Raw genomic sequence first — 18185 nt, forward strand, 5'->3', positions numbered from 1 at the left:
AGGTAGGTTTTAATCAGTTTTTAAAGCTGAGAAGCTTCTCTCGCAAGAAGCACTGCTGACTGGTGTAACAACAGAAATCTTACAGAGTCGAAATAGCTCATGGAAGATCTATTTATAAGGTTCTAGAAACTCAACAAAGTCAAGGAGAGTAGACGGTCTGTCCCTTCCACTTTTCTCTCTCCTATCAAGAAGTCACTTGGTTTGATGAACCTCATGTTTGAGGTCCTCTAAATCTGACTCAAAGGTCTGAGCAAAGGCAAACAGAGGCTCCTCATTCAAGAATGTTGTACTCTTTGGGTTGAGAGACTGGGCCCCTTGCATTGTCTCACAATTCTTATTTGAAAAACGCCTCTGCAGCTCAGCTGTGAGACTGTCAAGCACCTGATAAAAGATAGCTCTTTGGAAGCTCTCACCATCACTTTGGTCACCATTTTTCTGTCCTACAGTGCTCATCATTAATGAGTCGTGAAATCTTAAGCAGTCTTTTACACACTGTTTGTACACTTATTTTGCAGTGCTCTGCAATCTCTTCAACCTCTTTCCATAGTTCTCCAAAGTAACCATCACTTAGGTAGTCCTGTAATGGGTCTGTAAGGGCACCTACTAGATCCACAGCCCTTTCTAGGTCAAGAGAGCTTGATTGGAGCATGTCAGAAAGACATTTGGCATCACCAAGCACTTTACGAAAGGTAACCAAAAGCCCTATGAAATGTACATCTGAGAAAGAAGGCCCCTTGCCTCCACTGATCTATCACCACTATTTTCAAGTGTGATGTCCTGTAGCATTCTCAGAACTGCTGGAAGCCTGTCCCTCAGATTACGGCATGTCGTGTATCTGCATGCCCACCTTACATCCGTAAGTCTCTGTAGTTCCCTGGGCTGCTGTTGGGGATACAGCTCTTTCTGAACTGCCAGCTACTTGAGATGAACGTACGAGCCAGATACAAAGTTATAAAGCTTCTGCAGGAGAGCAAAAAAGTTAACTGCCTCAGGCCCTGATTTTACAGCATCGACAAGAACCAAATTCAAACAATGTGCTCTTTTTAATCTGTGCAGACATACCAGAATGCTTTCCGCTCATGACGGATGCACAGTCATAGCCTTGCCCCACAAAATTATTGTGTCCAGACCATGTTTTTCAAGGCAATCAATTATCCTTTTTGTGAGACCTGCTGCATCTAAGCTTTCAGCTGACAAAGTGTAAAAAGCTTTTGTGGATGGTCCCGTTGTAATAGTAACTCACAACTAAAGACATTTGTTATTTTTTATTTAAATCTTTAGTTTCATCTACAATTACACTAAAAACTCCACTTTCTTTTACTTCTCTTATTATATAACTTTGTACCATCTCAGCTCAACCCTCAACAACTTCCTTCTGGATTTGGTGGCTTGTGTACTTAGCATTGCCACATGCATTCATCCTTTTTTCTATGAGAGGGTCATGCTTTGCTATTTCTTCTAAGATTGTCAAAAAATGACCCTTGTTGTGAGAGTCATCAGACTCTCGATGACCTCTCTGCGCTATATTTTGAGTGGCAGTTAATAGGAGCACATCTGCAATTGTTTTAATGTCAGTACAGTTTTCCTCCACTTTCTTTTTCCGGTCCTCATTTATGACATCTAACATTGATGAGTTGCTGTCAATAGCCCTTTTATGCTGATTCCAAGCATACATAGCATCGATATGATGCTCTGCCTTCGAATGGAGATTAAACCCAGAATCTTTCAAACAACGCCTTTTTCCAGTTACAAAAACCTAACTGTGTTGTGAAGGCAGATTCAGGTGTATTGGGCAGAGAAAAATGCCTACAGTTGAAACAATAAGTCAAATCTTGATTGACAGAATATTCAAGCCATGAATTGTCCTTATACTAGGAGCTGTTGAAAGCCCTTTTCCTAGTACCATGCTGAGTTCTGGGAAATGTTTTCAAACACGGCTGTACAGGACCCTCTTCTCTGGTTCTTGAAATGTCTGAAATACACGTTAAATAATGTGTTGTATCTCTATGGAAATGTATAATTAAGGGATCCACAAGATTATATACTAACATCTGCTAACTAAAATGTGTAGTTTAAAGTATAGGCCTGGCCTACCATTGGGTCCTTTTGGAACAGAAGTCTGATATCTCTCCCTTTCTTTTCATGTTTAATTGACCCTATGCAAAAATAAGAGAGTCTATGGTTACATCTAAGCATCCAATTACTCATATTTTAGTCCAATCTCAATCTTAATTACAAATCCCCATTATCCTAACTGTACCTTAAAATCAACTACCAGCCTAAGTTACTAGTTAAATCATGGCTAGCCCTACTCTGCAGTAAGTAGCTAGCTAGCTATAATTTCTTACACCTTTACGATAGCAAACAGGCTATCTGCAAATTGTGGTAATCTTTTGAGTAACGTTAACAAATTGATAATAACAATTGTTCGTTTTGAGTTAAAGTACGAAAATCGAACTGAGTTAATGGATTTCAAATTGCTGAATGTTAACTTGCTGAACACTGACAGCTGTAGCCTACTAGTTACCCCACATTAGCTAAACATTCGTATACTGTAACTTACGACACTGCACTGTATATGTGTGTATTACTAGCACAGATGTAAATATGATGTTAAGCTAAATTGGGAACCGATCTCTCATCTGATTAACTGTCTGTTAATGGAGCCAAAGGTCTAAGGTTAACTTACACAGCGACTCAACTTTCGTAAAAGTTGTTCAGGAAACCTAAACCCGATGGTAAATGTTGTTTGTCTGTAATTTTTCTAATGACGAGGTGCTGCCTATCTTGGCCAGGACGCTCTTGAAAAAGAGATTTTAAATCTCAATGAGCCCTTCCTGATTAAAGAAAGGTTAAATAAATAAAAAACCTTAAAAGTTACTGCTTTCGCTTTCGCCAAGTTACTGCTTTCGCCAAGTTACTGCTTTCGCCAATTGCGAAAAGAGCTCGTGGAAATATTCTCTCTTCTTCTGTATGTTCTTCTTATTCTTATTCTTCTGTATCTCGCAAGTGACGTTAATATTCTCTCTTCCTTGTCCTCAATTTGAAAAATGCGCCCCTGAACGCCAAAATAAATGCTTCTTTCAACAAGAGGTGAAATGAGATGTCAATCAGCATTAAACTGCCAGTAGCGAATTATATTTTGGCTCCGCCCCTGCAGCCACCACCACAAAATGGCCATTGCCAGGTAACTGTCACTAGCCAAGAATAAATTATTAATGTAGAGTTCTATTGGTTACGCCTCAATCAAACAGAGAGAGCTCACAGGTATGATTCTATACACAAACATAACCAATAACCAGGTCAATCTCTGTCAATCTCGACCCATAAGATTACATCACTTTCACAATTCTCTTCTCACAGCATTACAGTTTGCAGCCACAAACCAATAACACAAAACTTTATTCAGGAATATAATTTAATCAGCGACGGTGTAGGATACGTTGCATAATCCATTATCCAATAATTCACTTTTTTCAAGTTTACATTTTATTAGTCTTATGTACGGAACACACATGGTATACACCACACCATCCAACGAAATGCTTACTTGTGGGTTCCTTCTCGACAACAACAATAAGAATCCAGCGAAGTTGCCCATAGGCACAGATCTAGAATCAGCTTAACCTAATACCCAGCTCCCTAATGCAAAGCTCAACCATTAGCAGGTAAAAGTGCAAAACTAACCATTGATCAGCATCAGTAGGTAAGCCTACTCACCAGTGCTGGTGCTATAGGTGCGAACGGTAGTGGCGGTCGGCGGCGGTGAATCCGAGTCCACGGAAGCAGTGTCGTCATCCTGTGAGCATCCGGCCTGGATGGCCCGCAGGTAGCTATGGCTACGGGATCGGAAGCACGTGGGCATTGGTAGATCCGGAGGCTCCAACGCCTGGGAATGGGAGCGTGAAAGTGTGTGGGATTCTCGGAACGCCGACTCAGAGCAGCTATCGTCGTAGCGTTGGCTAATCATCTCCAGGTCCTGCAGCTGGAAGGAGAGAGGCAGGTTGGCACTAGTGGCATAGGATGGCATCACGGCCTGGGTGGCAGTGCTAGAGTGAGAGGACAGCGTTGCATGGCTACTACTTCAGGCTAGATGTCCAGACTGGGACAGAAATGCATGGTTTGTCCCGGGACAAGAGAGGCATGGTCGTTAGACATGGGTTCAAGTAGTATTTAGATTTTTCCCGAATACTTTAACTGTGCTTATCAATCAAGCTTACCTAGCGTATTGGAACCAATGGAATAGTCCCAAAAGTGCTAACACTACCCATTAGGTACTTCAGGCAGGCTGAAGAAAACAGATTGGCTGAAGAGTTTTTCAAATTTCTAATACTATTTGAACTCAGCCAGGTCTGCCATGGAGAGCATAGCTGACAATGTCTGTAAGAGGGGTGAGCTAGCTCCACCTGTGTGACATTTGGCGTGGATGCAATCAAATGCAGCCGAAAGGACACATTACAGTATTAAGGCTGGGTGAGAGGAAAGCAAAGTGCAGCAGTAACACTTTGTCCCGACCCCGAATCAACTCCTTATAGCAACTTATAGTCAAAGTCCAAGGTAGTTAACATGCTACATATATATATATTTTTTTACTGCCCATTAGTTTCAGTGTCACTTTCATAGTATTAATCAAAGATGTCTTAACTTCTCATAAAAACTAGTAATTTGATTGACTCGCATGAACTTGGTGAGAAATTAGATTAGAGCAGTAGTGCAAATGAAGGACTGAGATTTGACTGAGGGACATGACCAAGCTTACTAAAATGCCTAACACAATGTTGGAGTGACAGGAATATAATAAATATGGTGTTTGAGTTGTAACTTATGGAGTCGGCTCGGCCTCACGCTTTAGTGGTAACAAATCAAAGAGCAGGGAGCAGTGACAGAGAGAGCGAGCGAGAGAAAGAGAGAGAGAGAAAGTGAGAGCATGAGATCTATAACCTGGTCCCAGACCTGTTTTTGCTCCAGTAGTCCTATAGTACTGTATATTTATAACAGCAGCATGTGTCTACTCAATTGCATTGTTGTACTGTTTTGTTTGATATACAGTAACATTTCACAGGAAGGCTTCTGAAATAATGAGGTGTAATAATTAACATTGTACCTTGCAGCTCCAAATAACTCTTCTACTAATTTACATGTCAATCAACATACATTTTCGGAATTAAACGTTTTAAATTCCCCAAGATGGGGTCAAAATGCTAAACATATAAACTCAGCAAAAAAAGAAACGTCCTCTCACTGTCAGCTGCGTTTATTTTCAGCAAACTTAACATGTGTAAATATTTGTATGAACATAACAAGAATCAACAACTGAGACATAAACTGAACAAGTTCCAAAGACATGTGACTAACAGAAATTGAATAATGTGTCCCTGAACAAAGGGGGGGTCAAAATCAAAAGTAATAGTCAGTATCTGGTGTGGCCACCAGCTGCATTAAGAACTGCAGTGCATCTCCTCCTCATGGACTGCACCAGATTTGCCAGTTCAGAACCACATGAGGGAGGAGGATGTCTTCCCTGTAACGCACAGCGTTGAGATTGCCTGCAATGACAACAAGCTCAGTCCGATGATGCTGTGACACACCGCCCCAGACCATGACGGACCCTCCACCTCCAAATCGATCCCGCTCCAGAGTACAGGCCTCGGTGTAACGCTCATTCCTTCAACGATAAACGTGAATCTCCCCCCTGGTGAGACAAAACCGTGACTTATCAGTGAAGAGCACTTTTTGCCAGACCTGTCTGGTCCTGCGACGGTGGGTTTGTGCCCATAGGCGACGTTGTTGGCGGTGATGTCTGGAGAGGATCTGCCTTACAACAGGCCTACAAGCCCTCAGTCCAGCCTCTCTAAGCCTATTGCGGACAGTCTGAGCACTGATGGAGGGATTGTGCGTTCCTGGTGTAACTCGGGCAGTTGTTGTTGCCATCCTGTACCTGTCCCGCAGGTGTGATGTTCGGATGTACCGATCCTGTACAGGTGTTGTTACACGTGGTCTGCCACTGTGAAAACAATCAGCTGTCTGTCCTGTCTCCCTGTAGTGCTGTCTTAGGCGTCTCACAGTATGAACATTGCCATTTATTGCCCTGGCCACATCTGCAGTCCTCACGCCTCCTTGCAGCATGCCTCCTTGCAGCAGGCATGTTAATGCAGATGAGCAGGGTCCCTGGGCATCTTTCTTTTGGTGTTTTTCAAAGTCAGTAGAAAGGCCTCTTTAGTGTCCTAAGTTTTCATAACTGTGACCTTAATTGCCTACCGTCTGTAAGCTGTTAGTGTCTTAACGACCGTTCCACAGGTGCATGTTCATTAATTGTTTGTGGTTCATTGAACAAGCATGGGAAACAGTGTTTAAAACCTTTACAATGAAGATCTGTGTAACATTTTTACGAATTATCTTTGAAAGACAGGGTCCTGAAAAAGGGACGTTTCTTTTTTTGCTGCGTTTACTAATGGACTGTAAAGCCTAGTTTGACAGGCCTTTTGTAAAAGATCAGAGGATCCGCACACTCTTTATCACCATGGTGACCTTGTCAGTAGAAGGGCAATGGGTCTTCCTGTGTTGGGATTCCGGTGTATACAAAATCTTCTAGAACAGAGTCTACTGAGGTGTAGGAGTGGATAGTTTATGTGATAGGTCACTCTAAAATGAAAATCTGTTCAATGAAATGGTCTAAAATGCCAGAGTCTGGTGTAGTGGTTACGCTCCCAACTCAGGATGACGCATGGCATTTGGCAACAGGGTTTGAGCCTTGTCTCAGTCACTCTCCTGTCTGTGCCTTCCTACATCTATCTCCCTCTTTCTGTACAGTCCCACTATTCTGACACAAAAAATATATACAAATCTGAAAGGGGATCAGAAGAAGAAAAAAAAAATCTTATCCTGAGAAGTTTAAGTCCCATGCCAGTTGTACCTCACTACCCCATCCCTGGTGACCTCTGACCTGGCCCATGTAGCTGCTCCTCCCCAGGGTGCTGCAGCCGCCTCCCTGGCTGAAATCCTCATCGTCCCAGCGGGGGAACAGGGAGCCCCTCACCGGATCCCCCAGACAGTCCAGGTTGTCCAGGCTACGATTGGTAGACAGCTCTCGAAGTGAAGGAAGACAGCTGAAGAGGAGAGGAGCAGGTGAAGAGAGGAGAGGGGGAGGAGAGAAGAGGAGGGGAGGAGGGAGAGTTGATGTGAGAGAGGGATGAGAGCAGGGGAGGAGGTAGAGGAAAGGAGAGGAGAAGGGTAGAGTTGATATGAGGAGGGAAGGGAATGAGGAAGAGGAGGAGGGTAGAGTTGATGTGAGGAGAGAAGGGGATAAGATCAGAGGAAAGGGGAGGAGGAGCGAAGCAGAGAAAAGAAGAGGAACGGAGAGGATAGGAAAGAGGAATTGAGAAAGGTAGAAAGAAGTTCAGGTTAGGTCACTTCTCATCCCTGGTTCCTTTCATTACCTGTCAGCATCACTGCCCCATCATATCACCTGTCAGCATCACTGCCCCATCATATCACCTGTCAGCAATGTTCCCTCTAATTCTTCGGGGCACTGAGCAAATTTTAGCTCTTGTGAGTGGAAACTTGAATGTTGTGAGAATTTTGTGCAACTCCCGGCGTGCGTTTACAACTCTGAGGCTGTACCCTCCCAGTTTTAGACATTAGCCAATAGGCTATTGTGGCTATTTGAGCATAATGTAGGCCTACCAACAATACCAATGGAGCAAATCCTATAACATTTTTAAAATGGAAATAGGTTTTGATTTCTATGATATGGTCTACAGTAGCCTATGTGGTTTTCAATGTAGGTTTACATTGCATGATACTTAAAAAAGGTTTTACATTATGAAGGGCTTGACATTAATTTATGATTTTTTTTACTTGGTCTGTAACACCATGGGCCAAATAGGTGACTGTACATTGCATTGTATTGTGTTGTATGATGCAAGAAACCACTTTACAAAATACAATTCATTATTATTACCATTTGGAGAACTAGACAACTCTGCCTATTGGCTTGTTTGCATATTTAAGCCCGTCTCAAAATACAACACTGCCCCTTTAATTAAGACAAGCTTTTTAGCTGACTGGCTTTTCAAAGAGCACTTGGAATGTAGCCTACACGTTTTGTGCTATTGTAGGAAGCAGGAGCTCCCCTTTGCTGACCTATACTCATCTAAAACTGGGCTAATAACTCGCTAACTAGCAAAGAATATCAACAAATGTACACACGCGCAGCTCTGCGCTCTGATCTGAAAAGCACATTCACTCGCGGGTGATTGAAAGACCGATTGTGGGCTACCCCAGCAAATAAAACGATACTCCGTTGTGCTCTGGCTCTGCCTCCAATTAAATCACAGACTACATTTTGCAAAGTTAGATTTGTTTTGGTTTGTTGCATTGAAAAGGGGCTGATATAATGTTGAATGATCACAGAAAAAACGTTGATCTACATAGTGCAAACTAATGAGGCGAACTCAATGAAGTTCAATCTCATGCGTCTCTGCGTGGCCTGGCATTTCTTCAGCGTGGCAGTCCTGGAGGAGCGTGCAGTTTAGAGGGAACATTGCCTGTCAATATGAATGTCCCATCATAACACCTGTCAGCATCACTGCCCCATCATAACACCTGTCAGCATCACTGCCCTCATCACAACACCTGCCAGCATCACTGCCCCATCATAACACCTGTCAGCATCACTGCCCCCATTATAACATCTGCCAGCATCACTGCCCCATCTTACTAACATCTGTCAGCATCACTGCCCCCATCATAACACCTGTCAGCATCACTGCCCCATCTTAATAACATCTGTCAGCATCACTGCCCCATCATAACACCTGTCAGCATCACTGCCCCCATCATAACACCTGTCAGCATCACTGCCCCATCTTAATAACATCTGTCAGCATCACTGCCCCCATCATAACACCTGTCAGCATCACTGCCCCATCTTAATAACATCTGTCAACATCACTGCCCCATCTTAATAACATCTGTCAGCATCACTGCCCCATCATAACACCTGTCAGCATCACTGCCCCATCTTAATAACACCTGTCAGCATCACTGCCCCCATCATAACACCTGTCAGCATCACTGCCCCATCATAACACCTGTCAGCATCACTGCCCCATCTTAATAACATCTGTCAACATCACTGCCCCATCTTAATAACATCTGTCAGCATCACTGCCCCCATTATAACACCTGTCAGCATCACTGCCCCATCTTAATAACATCTGTCAGCATCACTGCCCCCATCATAACACCTGTCAGCATCACTGCCCCATCTTAATAACATCTGTCAGCATCACTGCCCCCATCATAACACCTGTCAGCATCACTGCCCCCATCATAACACCTGTCAGCATCACTGCCCCATCATAACACCTGTCAGCATCACTGCCCCCATTATAACACCTGTGAATAATATATCTCCCATCTCATCTCATTACAATAATATTCCCCATATAGCACACAAACAATGCAAAGCCAATGATACACAGGTCAAGCATATGTAAAGCCTTGTTCCACGCATCATGGTGCCAACATTAAAGAGCATTAGGGAAAATGATCCAAATTCAGCTCAGAAATACTGAATGGTATTACAAAAAGAGAGCCTATACTTTTTTGGTATTTCCTGGCACACAGTGATAGTGACATGACATTGCACTTGTCATGTAATTGTGATTGTGATTGTGATGATCCTTGGGTACAGACGGGGTACCCCTGGCATGGAATGTTCCAAGCTGGGCAATGACACACCTTTTATGGGGTGGGAGAATTAGCTTGGAGGAAAGGGCTGGTGGTGAGTGGCATGGCTGGGGCTGGTGGTGAGTGGAGAGGAGGGGATGAGGGCTGGTGGTGAGTGGCACTGACGGAGCATGGGTGAACCGAAGAGGTGGGCAAGACCTGGGGGACTGGGTGCTGGGTGACTGACTGATTGATTGGGGACAGCGTCCAATCTGGTGCAAGCGTAAACCTGTCCCCTTGGTGGTGATTGGCTGACTGCATAGCACTGACCTGCCCAGTTGGTGCAGAGAGGACACACTGTGCAGAGGAGACCACAGTGCCTCCAGCTCCCCCTGCAGCATGGCGTAATCCAGGGCTCTGCTGCTCCTGCCAACCAGGGTGGAGCAGACCACGAGGGAGAACAGGGGTGTGACATTTGGTTTTTAGCAGGGAGGGGAGCAGGGTTAGAGTCATTTAGCGTGTTTTTTACTCCATGTTGTTACTTCTTTTAGAAAACCTTCCTGCTGCGTTATTATGGTGTGTGTGTTGTCTCTGTCAACAAAAAGCTTGCTATAATGACGTAACTCATATATTCCATTTTTCTATGTGTCTGTGACCCCAAAAAAGTGTAATTTTATGTATAAAGTGATATTACCAGGCATGTATGCTTATTGCTTTGTGATTTGCTGTCCTCTTGTGGACTGAAATTGTACTGTATTCCTTTTGCCTTTAGACTTCCTCATTTTGTGGTGGCAATCTAAACTCCCCAATGGAATTACATTTGTGCCAAATTAGGTTTTAGATCTTATCGGTACACATTTACTTCAATACAGCCCTGACCACAGAGAACCCGGAGAACACAACAAATGTCTTTGTTTGAGCAAATCAACAGAGACATAAACAATAAAACACAGCAGCTTGCTCATTGGTGCTCCAGCTCTCTGCCACTATTCATCCAAATGGGGTTTCATTTTGTTTGTCATTATGTGAAAATGAATAGGATACCCAATGCATTGTGTCCCTCTGTGTCTAGCCCAGTCTGTGTCTGTCTGCTTCAGAAAGAGATGTCATCTAGAGACAACGTGCTAGAAACCTCAGTCAGTCAGTGTGAGATGATGAGACTATAGCTTAGTTTGTGGTGGCTCACTGTCTGTCTGAGCAGAAGCTGAGGCGGCTTCATGTTTGTGATGTTGCGGAAACGCTATTGTATGAGGAGTCTATCATTTCAGGCCAAGCCATTACGTTGTGAGAACGTTTAATAAATGAAGGATGAGGAAACCGTAATCGGAACTCTGGCATGTGTAGGAGGTGGTAGGAGGTGGGAGTCTGACGGTGCTTAATCCCACGCTTGAGTGAGCACAGCTTGTCTGACTGTGTGTGTTTGCTATAGTCTCTTTAGTATGCAAGGCCTGTTAACTGGAATGCCAAGAGCTGGAAGCCTGACCGTCTCCTTTGTACATGTCACACCTCTGTTTGAAATGGGGTCATGGGCCGTGTATGTGTGGTTAGTCTGTGTGTGTATGTGTGTACATGTATGGATTTGAGAGCGAAAGAGAGAGTGGGCATGAGGATTTGTGTGTGTGTATTTGCTTGCGTGTTTGAAATGCGAAATAAATATTGTTGTTAGTCCAGGTTCACTTCCACCTGAATGTGTTACCAAGTCATACAGTGCATTCGGAAAGTATTCAGGCACCTTGACTTTTTCCATATTTTTTTTAAGGTTACAGCCTTATTCTACAATGGATCAATTTTTTCTTCTTCGATTTTTGAATGACAAAGCAAAAACAGGTTTTTAGAAATGTTTGCAAATGTATAAAAATAACTTAAGCGTCACATTTACACAAGTATTCAGACCCTTTACTCAGTACTTTTTTCAGGTCTTTCCAGAGATGTTTGATTTGGTTCAAGTCTGGCTGTGTCCTTAGGGTCGTCGTCCTGTTGGAAGGTGAACCTTCACCCCAGTATGAGGTCCTGAGGTTTTCATCAAGGAGCTCTCTGTACTTTGCTCTGTTCATCTTTCCCTCAATCCTCAATCCCAGTCCCTGCTCCTGAAAAACATCCCCACAGCATGATGCTGCCACCAGCCTGCTTCACCGTAGGGGTGGTGCCAGGTTTCCTCCAGACGTGACGCTTGGCATTCAGGCCAAAGAGTTCAATCTTGGTTTCATCAGACCAGAGAATCTTGTTTCTCATGGTCTGAGATTCCTTTAGGTGCCTTTTGGAAAACTCCAAGTGGGCTGTCATGTGCCTTTTACTGAGGAGGGGCTTCTGTCTGGCCGCTCTATCATAAAGGCCTGATTGGTGGAGTGCTGCAGAGATGGTTGTCCTTCTGGAAGGTTCTCCCATCTCCACAGAGGAACTCTGGTGCTCTGTCAGAGTGACCATCGGGTTCTTGGTCACCTCCCTGACCAAGGCACTTCTCCCCCGATTGCTTAGTTTGGCCAGGCAGCCAGCTCTAAGAGTCTTAGTGGTTCCAAACTTCTTCCATTTAAGAATGATAGAGGCCACAGTGTTCTTGGGGACCTTCAATACTGAATACATTTATTGATGCTCTTCCAAAGATCTGTGCCTCGACACAATCTTGTCTCGGAGCTCTACGGACAATCCCTTCGACCTCATGACTTCTTGCTCTGACATGCACTATCAACTGTGGGACCTTATATAAACAGGTGTGTGCCTTTCCAAATCATGTCCAATCAATTGAATTTACCACAGGTGGACTCCAATCAAGTTGTAGAAATGTCTCAAGGATGATCAATAGAAACAGGATGGACCTGAGCTCAGTTCTAAAAACCTGTATTTGCTTTGTCATTATGGGGCATTGTGTGTAGATTGATGAGGAAAATGTTTTATTTAATTCATTTTAGAATAAGTCTATAACAAAATGTGGAAAAAGTCAAGGGGTCTGAATACTTTCCGAATGCACTGTATGTCATTATGCTTACATGTCCATTGTCCATGTGATGAAACTTTGGCACTGAGCTTACTTGCGTGGCGGTAGCTGGTCGCTCAGAGACTGCTGGGTGGCCCTGAGGTAACTCTGACGGCGGGCGGCCATTTTGGGCGAGGGCTTGGGGCTGCCGTCCGAGTCGTCGCTGTCCTCTAGGTCGCCCATGGCCTTCACGTAGCTGCCGCTCCGCATGCGCCGACATGGGATCTCATTGGCTCCTCCTCCTCCGCCGCTGCGGCCCAGCGTGCTACTCCAGTCCCCCTGCAAGCAGCAGCAACCCAGATATGTTTTTCTATATGCCATTTATATTGACATGATTGTGACAGTATAATATTTTTTTTTACATAATGTAATTTGTTTTACAGTATTCACTCTATAATCTACAGTATCTACAGTATGGGCTAAAGAGGATCTAAAATGTATCACCGAGGGACTCCCACTCTACTTTTCTTGACCATAGATATGGTTTTATCGATTACGCAATAAATAAATACAATGATTTGAGTGCTACAGGGCAGTTACCAACTCCTCCCTGAATATCTTTACTTTGAAACTTGAGAACAAAGTCAAAACAATTCTATAGGTAGACTTGGAACTGACATTTATATAACAGCATGTTAATGTCACATGGAATTGTGTGTGTGCCATTTACAGTGGTATGCCATAAATGTCAGCACATAAAGTCAGGCTGATAAAAGAAAACATTTGCAGAAATGGCCATATTTTAGTTAAATAAACGGAACAAACTGAAAGACGAGACAGCTGACTGAGACATAGTGGAGGAATAGTCAACCTGCCACACAAATGGTCCAACACATACAGTACTTTTATGTTTTATGTTTTGATCCAAACAGATCTTATGTCAGACCTGACAAACTGTCTTGACAGTAAATATATTTGTATTTAAGTATGCACTATGCTTTATTCTTTGTCTCCACATTTTTTTTATGTCCAGCACTTCATCCGATATGATGATAACCGTTTGACAACAGAAATTGTTTAGATAATACTCACCTGTCGGCCCACTTGCAGGTAGTGGCAGGCAAGCTCCTGCTGGCACGACTTGGACTTGAGCATGGACCGGTCTAGGGTAGCCGAGTGGCCCTTCTGCAGCACCTGTCTGGGCTGACCCAGGGTCAGGGTCGACCACGAACCTCCCTTCATAAAGTCATTACTGTTCACTCCCATGCTGATCCCTCCTCCCCCACCTCCGGGTCCTGCCAGCATCTGCTGGTACTTCATGACTTCGTTGCTGCTCTTAGACGAACTAATGGTGTTGTAGCCACTGTGAATCACGTAGCGGCTCTGTTGTTGTCCCTGCTGCTGCTGTAGTGCCCCCTGCTGAGCATCGTAGGTAATACCGTGGGTGGTGTGCTGGGTGGCATGGGTGGTGGGGCGTCCCAGCGTCATGGCTATAGGGTTGCGGTAGTTGCTGAGGTCGGCGTTGTCCAGGTCGTCTGAGCTCCAGTAGCCCGACATGTTGGAACGCGGCCGCCGCTTGCCCGTCCCGCCCCCGTCTGACTTGGCTCCGCCCCGGTCTTTGCTCTTTGCACGCCGGTCCCGCTTCCTGCTGTCCTCAGTTCCGGACGAGGTCCCGCCGCTGCCGCTACCCGTCCCCGAACGCCCATTGACGCCCTTGAGGTTGTGACCGTCTATGGACTGTGACTTGGCGAAGAGCTTCTGGACGGAGCACACTAGGTTACGGATGCGCCCGGGGCTGTCGGTGCGCTGCTTGGAGGCGACGGAGAGGGCGGCCGATGTGCTCCGGTGGAACTGCAGCGTGCTGAAGCCGTCACGAGGCCCCCCGGGCAGCTGCTTCTCCAACTGGTCCAGCAGGTTGGGCTGCAACTGCCGGTTCATCTTGGCCCCGCCGGAGATAGTTGCCGAACCACTGGTGATCATGGCCCCCCGGCTGCTCTGCAGGCCCCCCATGCCGCTCATGCCATGCATCCCCATCGACATGGAGGTGCCCAGGGTTCTTGTACTTATGCCGCCGATGCTGTCCTCCTGTGGCGGGGAGAAGTCGCTGGGGTCATAATGGGAGTTGTAGTGGACATGGGGGAAGGTGCTGCTGTTGGACAGCTGGTTGTTGAGGGGGAGGGAGTAGTCCGGGGGCAGGGATCCCTGGTTGTGGTGGGCTTCCATATTGGGGTTGTAGTGGCGGGGATCCATGGTGCCGTAGTGGTCCATGCTGGTGGGGCTGAGGAGGTAGGGGCTACGAGGCAGGGTGGACGCCTGGTGTGAGTACAGGGGTTCCGGGGGGCCCTGGGTGGGGTCGCAGGAGTCAGACAGATGGCGGTTGCGTTTGGCTCCTAACCCTTTCATGGTGGTCAAGAGGGTCCCCCTTCTAGAAGACTCCCCAGCCGGGAAGAGACGACAGGCCTGGAGGATAAGTCCTACAAAACAGAGAGAGAGAGAGAGAGAGAGTAGGTTCTGCCCAGACAGACCGAAACACACCGATGCATGCTGTCATGCTGTACACACAAATATGCACACGAGCGCACCCCTGAAGGCACCCTTGTACAATATAATATACACACTTTCAAAAACACGCACGCACGCATGCACACACACCATTTTGATCATACAGTACATAAATGTGCAGGCAAACAAACACACCCATTTATGCTCAGAAACAGACTAGCCCTCTGAGGGCTGTGAAGGAAATATTTAGATCTCAATGAGTCAGCTTCCCACAGCTTTCCATGGTGAACATCAGTGTTGAAATACTGGAAGTGAAATGAAACAATGCAGTTCAGGGGGTTCATTTTAATTTTGTCTTGTGGAAACCAACACATTAGCAGTCATGAACAACTACAGCTATGACATTGTAGAGTCAATGTGTGTGTGAGGTAGACAGAGAGAGAGAAATTCAAAAGGAAATTATCTCAACAGAGGATAATGTCCTCCTGTGTGCTACCTATATCCCCTCACTAGAATCCCCATACTTTAATGAAGACAGCTTCTCCATCCTAGAGGGGAGATCAACCATTTCCAGGCTCAGGGACATGTACTAGTCGGTGGCGACCTAAACGCCAGAACTGGACAAGAACCGGACACCCTCAGCACACAGGGGGACAAACACCTACCTGGAGGTGTCAGCATTCCCTCCCCCATATGCCCCCCCTAGACACAACAACGACAACATAACCAACAAAAACGGGTCACAACTCATGCAGCTCTGTTGCATGCTGGGTATGTACATAGTTGATGGTAGGCCTCGAAGGGACTCCTATGGTGGGTACACCTATAGCTCATCTCCTGGCAGTAGTACTGTAGACTACTTTATCACTGACCTCAACCCAGAGTCTCTAAGAGCGTTCACAGTCAGTCCACTGACACCCCTATCAGATCACAACAAAATCACATTTTTCTTGAACAGAGCAATACTCAGTCAAGAGGCATCAAAGCCAAAGGAACTGAATAATATTAAGAAATGCTATAGATGGAAGGAAAGTAGTGTGGAAACCTACCAAAAAGCAATTAGGCAAATTCAATCCCTTTTATACAACTTCCTGGACAAAACATTTCACTGTGATAGTGAAGGTGCAAACTTGGCAGTAGAATCCAAAACAGTATATTTGACCTCTCAGCTTCCCTATCAAATCTAAAACTGTAAACAACGATGACAAATAGTTTGGTGAAGAATGGAAAAACCTAAGAAAGAAAGAAATTGAGAAACATATCCAACCAAAAACATAGAGATCCAGAAAACCTGATCCTACACCTTCAATATGGCGAATCACTAAAACAATACAGAAATACACTACGGAAAAAGAAGGAATAGCATGTCAGAAATCACCTCAATGTAATTGAAGAATCCATAGAATCTAACCACTTCTGGGAAAATTGGAACACACTAAACAAACAACAACACGAAGAGTTATCTATCCAAAACAGAGATGTATGGATAAACCACTTCTCCAATATTTTTGGCTGTATAACAAACAAACATGGGGCATGGGACATACAACAATCTCAGCTCTGTAGATTTTGCGGCGAAGAGACCGAATCAATAGATCATTTATTCTTGTATTTTCCCTTTGTAGCCTTTTTCTTGTCACAGGTTCAGGAATGTTTCAAAAATCACAACATGCACTAAAAATGAACCTTACAAATATCAGTGTTGGGCGATTTGGAAAGCCATAGTCAGTCAATAAATAATATAATAAAATTCGTAGGAAAGGTTTTCATCTTTAGCTCACAATCTGTGGATACTATACGATTAGAAAGGTAAAGATATAATGTAAAACATCACAGCACAAAATATATGTCACATGGAAACCAAATAAGGGTGGTCTATAGTGATAGGTGGGATGGGCTGAGAGTGGCTGAGGGGTGGGATTAAAGAGCTTATGTTTGGTAATGTATTAGTGTTATGTGACTGTTTTATATAAAAGTACTATGTATGTAAAATGTATATGTAAAATGTATGAATATGTAGCAGAAAAGCTGTAAAAAATAATTTAGAAAATGAACAAACAGCATAAACAAACAGTGCCTTCAGAAAGGATTCAGACCCCATGACTTTTTCCACATTTTGTTTTATGTTACAGCCTTATTCTAAAATTGATTTAAGAAAGCTCAGATGCATCCTGTTTCTATTGATCATCCTTGAGATGTTTCTACAACTTGATTGGAGTCCACCTGTGGTAAATTCAATTGATTGGACATGATTTGGTCCCAAAGAACACAGTGGCATCCATCATTCTTAAATAGAAGAAGTTTGGAGCCACCAAGACTCTTCCTAGAGCTGGCCGCCTGACCAAACTGAGCAATCAGGGGAGAAAGGCCTTGGTCAGGGAGGTGACCAAGAACCCAATGGTCACTCTGACAGAGCTCTAGAGTTCCTCTGTGGAGATGGGAGAACCTTCCAGAAGTACAACTATGTCTGCATGGTAGAGTGGCCAGACGGAAGCCACTCCTCAGTAAAAGGCACATGAAAGCCTGCTTGGAGTTTGCCAAAAGGCACCTAAAGACTCTCAGACCATGAGAAACAAGACTCTTTTTGGACTGAATGCCAAGAGTCACATCTGGAGGAAACCTGGCACCATCCCTACGGTGACTCATGGTGGTGGCAGCATCATGTTGTGGGGATGTTTTTCAGCGGCAGGGACTGGGAGACTAGTCAGGATCGAGGCAAAGAGGAATGGAGCAAAGTACAGAGAGATCTAATGAAAACCTGCTCCAGAGCGCACAGGACCTCAGGCTGGGGTTTAAGGTTCACCTTCCAACAGGACAAGTGTCTGAATGTGCTTGAGTGGCCCAGCCAGAGCCTGGACTTACATCTCTGGAGAGACCTGAAAATAGCTGTGTAGCAATGCTCCCCATCCAACCTGGCAGAGCTTGAGAGGATCTGCAGAGAAGAATGGGAGAAACTCCCCAAATACAGGTGTGCCAAACTTGTAGCATCATACCCAAGAAGACTCAAGGCTGTAACCGCTGCCAAAGGTGCTGAGTAAACGGTCTGAATGCTTATGTAAATGTGATATTTCAGTTTATTTGTATATTTTATTTGCAACAA

General features: G+C 44.7%; 1 protein-coding gene across 1 annotated transcript in view; it reads right to left on the reverse strand.

The window, feature by feature from the left end:
- Positions 1–14986, reverse strand: part of LOC120065399 (disks large-associated protein 4-like) — a 57922-nt gene extending 42936 nt beyond the window's left edge. The window contains 6 exon segments of the mRNA XM_039016383.1: positions 3721–3985; positions 6944–7106; positions 12699–12922; positions 13676–13981; positions 14045–14544; positions 14671–14986. Of these exon segments, the coding sequence (XP_038872311.1) occupies positions 3721–3985; positions 6944–7106; positions 12699–12922; positions 13676–13981; positions 14045–14544; positions 14671–14986 (1774 nt within the window).
- Between the last annotated feature and the right edge of the window lie 3199 nt (positions 14987–18185).

The sequence above is a fragment of the Salvelinus namaycush genome, chromosome 20, assembly GCF_016432855.1.
Source record: "Salvelinus namaycush isolate Seneca chromosome 20, SaNama_1.0, whole genome shotgun sequence".
In the NCBI taxonomy this organism is placed as follows: domain Eukaryota; kingdom Metazoa; phylum Chordata; class Actinopteri; order Salmoniformes; family Salmonidae; genus Salvelinus; species Salvelinus namaycush.